This window comes from Diplotaxodon limnothrissa, linkage group LG14, assembly GCF_057381915.1.
Source record: "Diplotaxodon limnothrissa isolate DT_005_m linkage group LG14, D_limnothrissa_male_GT1.1, whole genome shotgun sequence".
Taxonomy (NCBI): domain Eukaryota; kingdom Metazoa; phylum Chordata; class Actinopteri; order Cichliformes; family Cichlidae; genus Diplotaxodon; species Diplotaxodon limnothrissa.
The window spans coordinates 39,081,326-39,091,792 of NC_140609.1; the positions used below are offsets into that span (position 1 = coordinate 39,081,326).

Here is a 10,467-nt window from a genome sequence, read left to right on the forward strand (position 1 = left end):
TTATAGACAACCACTCTGTTCACTCCCAGTAACTGCAGCATCTCAAGACTCTGTACCAGCTACAATCCAACACAGATATTTGAGAAGGTTCAGACAACTGTAAGTATTAATATGCAAGGCAGGCAGAAAAGTCTTGCTTATCATTATTATAACTGTAAGGAATACTGGGGAAAAGATACATTTTCTGTTTTTATTTCTTCCTGTCATGGTCTGCATACTTTAGAAAACAAGTTTCAAAAATCTATTTTCTTCTGTCTTCTGAAAGCAAGAAAGCAAATGTCACTGTACCTGCCGCATGTTGGTAAAATCAAACATGGTGGAGATGCAGACGGTGAAGTTGTAAGGAAAAGATTCTGTCTTCTCCTGCTGGTTCTTCACCTCTAAAAACTCTTGGTTGGGATCATCTTAAGAGACCACACAAACATACACTTTTACCATTTCAATTTTGTTAAATGAACTCCAACACTTTTTGGGTTAGATTATGTTAAAATTATGAAACTAAAGAATTTGAGTTCGTGCACATTGTGAATCAAGAATCGAAATATTTGTGTCACAATGATTTCTATAAAAGCATTTTGTTTATGGGGATAATGTGACAAATCTTTTGTGCGTCCTATTAATGATCAATGGTAATTGAAGAGGAAGCTTGAACCCTGGCTCAGGACATTTTCATGACAAGTGACAGCGCAGACATCTGCTAATGAGAGAACATGTTTTATCATCATAAAGACGGTGATATGAAGCATCGTTAAAGTGTCACTTCAGTAATGTTGACTCATGTTTTTAATAGGTGACTTTAAAACACCAAACTCTAATTTCTGTGGTTATTTTAGGTTTACAGAATATAACATGTGGTAAGACGATGAGTTTTACTTCTCACCGTCCGTGTTATGTGTATCTATTTATCATGTATGCTACTTTGCTCTGTGGACTGTAAAATGTTTCACTGTGTTCATGAAATAAACCAGACTTTCACTGTCTGCATCTTTTACTGTTTTTTCTGCATTTGTTCACTCCAAGTTTGACAAACCTACAGATATCCAGGATTAACTCACTAACAATGTGGAGCAGTCTCAGTGTATTTAGCTATTTTTTCCCTGAACACAACCAACTGAGAGAAACGCTTGTAGGCCTCACTTTGGTCATTTTGAATGCTGAAGGAGATTTGTTCCATAGACACCTTATACTAGTGTTTCCTGCACTACTATGTTCCATTTAAATCCAGATTCCTTCTATAGTTTGCAGTGAAATTTGTTAAACCGTTGCTTAATGGGACAGAAGTACAAGTCACTCTTTACTAACACATTTGTAGATGAGTTTATTGCTGAACAACACAGCTAGTCTCACACACTCTTTAGGTTTTTCAAGTTTTGTGTGTAATGGTTTAGTCTATCAAACCTTACCCTTTTCTCCCCAGTATCACAACAGTGTGACTCCCAAAGTACAGATCAGTAAACAACCTATGATTCTAAAGCCAGAACAGAAAGATACAGTTGGAAGATGAATGATTGCGTTTTTATGACGCACACACAGAGGATCCCCAACTCCCTCATATAATTTTGTACCTCACTAAAGCGTACACTAGATGGCACTGCCTCCCTACATCTCATCCAGTAAGTCTCTCCATTTCACTTTTGCAGACTTGAATGTGGAAATTAAGTATCTGCTGACAGCTGCCCTTTCTTCATTTTAAAACGCTACCAACAAAGATAACCATGGAAACCTTGAGATATATGATTTGTAATTCAGGACATTTTTTTGTCTCGTGAATGCTGTTGTAGCTGTAGAGTTTAAGAATAGTAAATGAATCCTAATTCCCGATTTCAAGCTCAGTATGTTTACCACACTATAGGTACAGGTTTGATATTTGTTGGCTAAAATGATTTGTATTAAAATGCATTCACCAAAATATCTGTACTGGTTAGTAATGCCTACAGATACTGGCAGCTCCTAACATCTTGAAAAATGCAAGAGGACCTGTAGAGGGAGCTGCCAAAACACTCTTCTAGCTTAATGTTGTGTGTTGAGTTTATGTCTACGGGTAGAAATGAGCACTTGCTTCGAACATGTTCACTTAGTCGTCATTTATTAGGCACATACAGCTAAAATTAATAGAATCCTACTAAAGATGTTGTTTGTGATGCATTTAAACTATTGACTACTTGAGGAGGCTGTTCCAAAGTTTCCAATGTGCAACTTAGTAAAAACTGGACAGTCCTGTAACTCTGAATCTTGGGGCCACTTAAAGCTGTTGGCCCACTGACCAGAGTGTGCCAGGTCTAACGGATAACCCGGGGCCAGCATTCAAGCATTTCTAAGTAAGCAGTAAAACTTTGCTTCTTCTCTGTGGAGGTCATGTGTGAGGAGGTATAACACACACAAACAGAAACAGGAACACTAGAGGATCGATTTCTCCGTTTGAGCTCCAGAGTCTGATGGCTCTGAGAACAAATGACTATGAACTTTGACATGCTTGGGGTTATGAAGGAACGTGGACACTAAAGCAGTGACCTTTTATTTGTCCCTTCTTATTTTCAGTGCCGTGGATTTCAGCATGTTTTGGTCGAACTTTTAGGGAAACTTTTGTTTAATATACTGAAAAGTCACAAATGCTATAAAACACTTTTTGTTGTGTTTATTAAAGCTAATAGCTAGAAATGTTCCTCAGAGGTTTTGCATCTTAAATACTATTACTTAAGGATTTTTTGTTACAGAGGTACGAATCAGATGGAATCAAGGCAGGGCAACTGAAACAAGCTGCATGCCGGTTGTCATCATTTCTTTAGGGATTAATAAAGTATTTTGATTCTGATTCTGCAGAGGCTTCGAAATATAGGGACTCTGGGGGTGAAAAATTGGAACTGGAATTGATGTGTGTTAAGTTTGTAGTCTGCAATCTTTTGAGTCTGAGAGTGAGAGAGTGAGAGAGAGAGAGTGAGAGAAAGAGAGAGAGGGGTAGTGATGGGTCACAAGGGCTAATTTTTTTTGTCCAGCCCTGACTGCATTTTGTGATGAAAAAATGATCATAACACAAATGGATGAAATAGTTGATTATTCTAAATATCTAACAGCCTACAACTTATGAATGGAAAAAGAATGCTCATTAAAGACACCAGGAAGTCTTCCAGTGTCCAGTTTAGCAACAGCTTTTTACAGACTTGTTTTATGCCACATGAAATACAGTGTTAATTGTATCTTTTTACTATATCGCTTTTGTTCTTATCATATAGAAGTTATATTAAATCCAGTTTTTATGAGTTCAAGGAAACTTTCCCGTTTTAGAAGATAAATAGTGGACAGACAAACATCTTTAATGACAATGTGCCCGTAGCTTCTAAAGAGAGTGAAAATGTAAGGAAAGCCTGCAGAATTGCATTTGTCACAGCTTTACAGGGTTACTACTACTACTACTACACGTGCAGTCTAAGTAAATACCGAGAACCATCGTCAACATACATTTCTCAGTGTTATGAAAGCACTTTAGTAACTGGTGTTTAAATGTCAGGTCTCAAGCAACTGAAGCAACATGACTTGAGCAAATCTACCTCCCACATGGATTTTTGACTTGAGCCATTTGTTTGCTTAATGAGAGCCTCAGTTCCTCTGAAATCACAGTCCAGTTCCAGCAGCCAAATAACATTCTTAACTTAAAAATACACAGTTGTGCCTCAGCATCACAGGTGAAATGTATTTATGCTTCTAAGTTATCTAAGTTTGCTGTTTAATTTTTGTGAGCATTTCAGGGTATTTGATGAGAGCCATCTGCTTATTAGGACACCTCCTTGAAACAGCCCAAGCCCATCCATTCCCTCCTAAGCTCCCCCGTTAACCAATAATTCTTCTTTTTCTCTCTAAGCTCAGCACAAACCCTTCCCTGCTGCTGAATTCTCCCAAATCACTTTATCCACCCATATCTGTCCACACACAGGGAAGCCACCCCTCACCCTCGCTCCCAGGCTGATTCCAGTTTATTCCCATTCAGCTGCATTAGCATACAGATGTTAGACTGAAAACGGAAAGCAGGGACACACAAAGGGGCTTCGTGGCCAGGAGGGGCGGGAGGGATTGAGGGGCTGCACAGGGATGGCCCTTGGCCTTTTTAAGGTCTTGAAGACACACACACACACACACACACACACACACACACACACACACACACAGCCATGGGTATTGAATGGTAAGTAGCCCTGGGGGTTGTGGGAGCCTGCTCCTGCCTCACTTTACTGTTATTCATTTACCAGAGGGAAATCCTCAGCCAGCCCACTGCTGAATGCCCACACACACACACACACACACACACACACACACACACACACACACACACACACACACACACACACACACACACACACACATGCAGAGAGAGAGAGAAATCCCCAGCTCCCTCATATAATTTTAAAGGACAGAAACATAAGAAAATATCCAATATATGATTATTTTTTACCCTGCCAATGACCCACATGTGAATGTGACTAGGCTGAGAATGTGAGCGGGAATAATGAAAAGAAAAACCAATTTTTTTTAACTTGGACTGAGATTGCATGTTTAATTCTAGTTGTTTAATTCTACCAGGTGATTCAGGTGTAGCAGCAGGTTCTGTGGTTTAAGCTGCAATAATGCACCAGAATGACTCAAGTCTGTCTGAAAGGACAGAGTTGAGTGTTTCCACTTAAAAGATGACAACGATAACTATGTGGAAATGAAGTATCACCAACACACCGTGCTTTTCAAATATGAACACAATCACAAATCAGGCCCTGTTGAGCCCGTCAGGTGTGTTTTCATTTCTGGAAGTATTTGTAGGCTGCAGGACACACGATGCCCAGTTTTCTGGACAGTTATGATCTCTATTCTCAAATGGGCTCCATCTATCATCACACTAAATTTGTGTGATCTGGCAGGCTAATACCCATTGAATGCTCAGTATCACACAGTTACAGTTATGCTCTTACATAGGGCTCAGCTGGAAAATGTAAAGTAAGCGCTGGAGCTGCAGTGCATATGCAAAGTTTTATCTGGAACAAAGTTCTTCTATAAACTACTTCTGCCACTCTGGAGCCATGCAGACAATGTCTGTGAGACAGCTTTTTTAAATGCCCAAAAAGATAAATAAAACTGCTGTATTTGTACGTTACATACACAACGTTTCACACTTCTAGCCTCATTAGCATCTCAGTCCAGAGTGTCAATGTGATCACTATTTAACTCTTAGAATTAGAGGAAGTTTAGATAACTTCCATCAATTCTGTCACTGATTTCTATTTAGGATCATTCGAGTGCCATGTGTCATCAGCACTTGTGTTTCATTCACTGTTTGGTAACTTTTACTATCAAAACTACTTGGTTAGTGTTACGAAACACCGGATAGACATTTTACAAAATTCGCCATATTGTGCATGAAAAGTTCAACCCTGTCTACAGTGATCATTAAAATATGGGATTGTTAAAAAAAAAAAAAAAAATTATTATTATTTTTTTTAATCATCAAAATGTGGCCATTTGTGCCTTTAATATTAACCATAGGTTATAATAACAGCTTGTATGAAGAACATATGAGGTCCGGGGCAGCACAATGTTGTGCAGGGAAAAAAGAAGTATGTAATCATTTCATTAAAAATGGATCAGTATTGATTTTTTTCTGTATATTTTGCTTTATTGTTTTGAATTCAGGCATTTTTTCCCTACAGTAATAGTTTAATACACACACATATATACAGAGTGAGAGACGGAGAGAGAAAGAGAGAGAGGGGAGGACCTCAACTTCTGCTCCACTTTGTGTGAATAGATGGAAATCAGTCACAAGTATCTCAGTGCCCCATTGTGTTCTGGGAAGTCTTTGTTCGAGCATCTGTTGCCCAAACATTCTCCCCAGTGTCACTCACTCTAAATTGGTCTGTTCAGACGAGTTGCAACAAAACTCACTCCCCTTCCCACAGAACACACTCCCACACATAAACACGCACACAGAGGGGAGGGCTGGGAGATTCCCTAAACACAAGTAGGAGAAAGAGTTAATCTTTGTTCCTTTTGTTTGTGAATGAAACACAGATGATTGTAAAAGCTCTAAAAACAGTGGCAGGATCTTAAAGTGATGCTCGTGGGAAAGCTTTGCCCAAAAACGAACATTTGAGTTATTGATTTCCTGCTCAACATGTGCTTTTATTTTTGCCATTGCCTTTAACTCAGGAGGAATTTCTCCTCAGTTGTTCAAATTTTATGCAGAAAAACAAACACTGAAGGTGTAAGCCTTTTTCCAGTTGCTTCTTCTGAGTGTTATTCAGCACTAAAGCTCTTTAATATTTGCATCACCTGTTTTTATGTTTGAATATAAAGATGGGAAAAGGGATTAAAAAACTAAAGTTTTTTTGTTGTGATTGATGTATGGATGTGAGAATTCTACTGGAAATGTTGGTGAAGTGAAGTAAGAGTTTACGTGTTTATGTGGGAGAAAGGTTAATGGGCTACTTTTTGCTTTTTGTAATCATAGTTTACATATTAAATAATTGACCTAATTCTTAGATTCTGACCTTAAGAAGGTATGGTAACAAAAGGAAACAAGTATAATGAAATTCAAGATAGAATTCTTATTTTTTCAAGGACTTTTATTTTGAAATAAAGGTGGACATATATATTAAGATAAAGAGCTAGCATATCAACATAACCCATGGAATGTAAACAATAGATGCACTTAAATTATGTAAATCAAAACACGCATTATCCAACAACACAATATAGGTTCTGCTTTGAAAATCAAAATAAATAAGACTTTAAGTTAAAAGTTACAAAAACAGCTCGCTGTCAAGCCAGCAACAAGCTACAGCAACAAGAAGCCTCTCTGGACTCAGGACAGGTCAGAGAATTTTCATGAACAAAAAAAAAATTTCAATCTGGCCTAAATTTTATTTGAACTCGCGTGATTTCACCTGCCGCTCAGAGACTTGGCAAGCTAGCGTGCAACAGAGGTCGACCAAACACATTGTCATTAAACCAACTTGGATAGATTAAAGTCAACTATAAAACAAACTATAAAAAATTTTGACCACGAGACACAACGGTCCTCATGTGCAGGACATCACCGCACTTTTCACACATTACAAAAGATGTTTTCGTTCTCATGGTGGTTTTGGTGTATCTCATAATGTACCGACATTTTTAGTTGCCACTGCTGGCTCACACCAAGGTCTTTTTTTGCTTTATGTTTAACAGGATTTATCAGTTGAAGAAAATGTTACGTGGATCAGGACGTGAGGCTTAACGGAGAGGAGAGTAGACTCGCTGTGCGCTCACACCGACACCAAATGGCAGAGGATGCTGGAGAAGGCACTGCAATGCTTGTGGCGTGAAAGCTCAGCGAGTCTTGATTTCTGTCAGGCCTATAAGCCAGTAAGGCAACATAAATACAGAATGCCAAAATGTTTCACGTCCTCCTTCCCTCTCCTCTCTGCAAGCCTTCTTAAAGCTACTGGAAAGTGTAAAACCAAGCAGATGGACAAAATGAATGCATAAGTAAAGCATAATTTCTCAGGCATTATTAAGAATGCATAAACACAATCACAAAGCAAACATGACATGAACAATAAATCGTACACAAAGCAATAAATATGGCTAAAAAAAGTGTTAGGCTATAGTAATAATTATAACACTGTGTATCACCTGCCGTGGCTAGCAGTACTAGTAGGTTAGGAGAACTCTAACTTTGGTAACTAGAGTCAGTGGGATGCCTACACCTGGGCTAGATTTTGTTGCTAAAGCATTTAAAGTAGCTGACATACAATCAATTGATCAGTCAGTGGCAGCATACAGTTATTCAACCGTCTTGGACAAGAAGCTGGAAAGAATTACAGTTAAACTGCCCAAAATATGACTGGAGAAGTGCTGTAGGCTTGCATTGTTGAAACTGACCTGCAAATAAACCCAACAGTACAGAGCGAACAGCACTAATGTTAAATTCCTTTATAAATAAGGGTACAGGGAATTCTCACACAGAACTCCCCTCTGAGCAGGAACAGCATACGGATGACTGCTGAGCTGAGTGAAGAACCCTCAGAGTAGTCCCTAAAAATGGGTATACAACAGTATACAGCAGTAACAACGGCATGAAAAACAAGCTTAAAAAAAGGAAAAGTCAGCTTAAACTGGACGAACACTGAGCAGCGCTACAACTGCTTGGATGAAAAATGCAATATGCACAAAGATAGGTACTCTGCTGGATTTAAGAGGGAACAGAAAACCCAATGTCTTAATTCTTTGTGAAAAGACCAACATCATATACTGGCCACATAGAGTTAAAACTATTAGACTATATATCCCTGATTAAATTCAGCCCTACAGTAAAACCCTTCCCTACTCATCTGAAACAGAAAGGCGGCTGAAGATGGGTAGTCGTCGGCCCTCGAAGCTCGGTGACTCTGTGCCACTGGAGGAAGAGCTGAGGGAGCAGGACGATGTGTAGCCCTCTTCAGAGAGGGAGTCAGCTGAGGAGCAGCGCTGAAGGCTGGGACAGGCATTCAGGGAAGCTGGAGGTTGTTGGGGGAGCAGGAAAGGGAGGCTTTTGGGTGTGAAAGTTGAGGTGGGACACCGGGCGCTGACAGAATCGGTCACGGCGAAGAAGCGCAGAGCTGAATCACCGCTGTCACCAGCCAGGTCACCGATGCCAGAGAAGGGGAAGGGGTAATGCTTCAGTGGGCCGGGTTCGGGAAAGAGAGGGGAAAGGAGCTCAGGGCTTCCTACAGAGGACGGAGGAGGAGAGACAGAGGAGGCCCTGGTGAAAAGGAAGGAGCAAGGCTGTGACTCCTTTACTGGCTGGAAGGTCTGCGGAGAGGAGGAGAAGCCTGCGAAGCTGAGGCTGTGGCGCAGCAGAGGAGGCCTGAGCTTCTGCTTCTGTGGAGACGCAGCAGCATTGCCGGCATTGAGCTCATCCGCGTTGTGAATGAAGTGGCAGCGGGCACCGTACGGACAGAAGCCTATGGTGTGGAACGTGCGGCAGGGCTCTGTCTTATATTTGGGATGACGGTTGAGGCCTCTCAGCTCGTCCATGCCGTGAGCAAACTGGCACTTGGCACCGTACTTGCAGGCCCCGCTTTCCTCATATGTGCGGCACAGTTCCGTCTTGTATCGAGTGGAGATGTGTGGTGGTGGTGGTGGAGGCAGCGTGGGTCTGGAGGAAGCAGCTGAGGAGATGGAGGTGTTACTGATGCATAGGCCAGGTGGGGGGAGTAGCAGTGGTGGGGACAAGTTGGCTGCTTTGTCCTCTCTCCCTCCCAAACTGTTGCCCTCGATCATGCTGACTGAGCGGTCAACTCTGAAGGGGATGTGGCTGAGCGAGGAGCGGGGAAGCTGACCCTCCCTGCTCCACTGCTGGTTGGAGGTCACATTTAGGCCCCAACAGGCTGACTCGGTCATCTCACAACTGCTGCTGTTGAACTTGGAGTTTGGGAGGGTCACAGGGCAGAGAGAGTGACGTCGCTGGAAGCCGAGCACCCTTTGACTGTGCTGCTGCCGTTGCTGCTGGGAGCTGGTAGACGAGCCATCTGTCGCCTCCAGGCTGCGGAAATTCTGTTGCACAAAAGGAGAGAGGAGAAGAATAGATGAGTGCCGTGCATTCCTGGAGCTCTGGAGTGGGGCTTGCAGGGCCAAGGCGAGCTGAAAGGAGATTTTAGAGTTGCAGCTAAAGCCAGAGGTCTTATAAATTGGATTTGCTCAAACATCTCTAAAGTTGCACAAAAAAAAAACCAATTTAAAAATAACACATAATTTAAAAGAAACAGCAAACAGCCTGTTTTCCTGTCACTGTTTCATTAAATAACATTTAAAAATTGCAAAAAAAAATATTAAATGAAGCCCCCAAAATCTGAAAAAGTTAACACGTGACACTGTAAAGTTACAACATAACACAACTAAAGATTGAACAGCTTTTAACACCATCTGAATCTGAATTTTCTACAAAATATTAAAGTTTAAACCACACTCATGCTTTAAATTAGACAATAAATTTGTAGCATTTCATCACTTTATGTTTTTAACACAAATAAATGAGCTTAATAATTTACTCCTAATTCAGCTCGTATAGGCACAAGCTGATCGTGTTTCAGGCATGCTGGTACACATATATAAAGGTTTTTGATCGGTCTCTCTCACCTTGCAGAACTCCTCATCTAGTTCCAGGAAAGGTGTTAGAAAGTCGGAGGGCATGGTTAGCTCCACCGTCCTCACCGAGTCAATGAGCTGTTGTCTGATCTCACAAGGATATTAAGCACAGAAGTTTTTGGGGTCCAAAGAGAAGGGGAAAAAAAATTCTGAAAAAGCTCAGGAGTAAAATTAAAAAAAATATTTTGGGGGAAGGAAAAGGAAAAACAAAAGTAGCCCAGTCTGTTGTGAAGGAGACAAGAAGTTTGGGAAAAGAGCAAAGTGTCCCCAGGAGGAAAGTCACTCAACCATCTGTTGGAATCTCCTTAAATAGTTGGGGAA

The 10,467-nt window shown here is 40.9% G+C and overlaps 1 protein-coding gene across 1 annotated transcript; it reads right to left on the reverse strand.

Annotated features, from left to right (window-relative positions):
• Positions 1 to 8,343: 8,343 nt before the first annotated feature.
• On the reverse strand, positions 8,344 to 10,191 carry LOC146619494 (mRNA decay activator protein ZFP36L1). Its single transcript, XM_085371199.1, has 2 exons — positions 10,138 to 10,191; positions 8,344 to 9,555 (listed from the first exon to the last, which is right to left on the reverse strand). Exons 1-2 carry the CDS (start codon positions 10,189 to 10,191, stop codon positions 8,344 to 8,346), a joined length of 1,266 nt encoding a protein of 421 aa, XP_085227325.1.
• Between the last annotated feature and the right edge of the window lie 276 nt (positions 10,192 to 10,467).

Coding starts and splice junctions, on each gene's coding strand:
- LOC146619494 (XM_085371199.1), bottom strand. CDS start 10,191: ATGCCCTCCGACTTTCTAACACCTTTCCTGGAACTAGATGAGGAGTTC. Junction 9,556..10,137: donor TAGATGAGGAGTTCTGCAAG/GTGAGAGAGACC, acceptor TTTGTGCAACAG/AATTTCCGCAGCCTGGAGGC.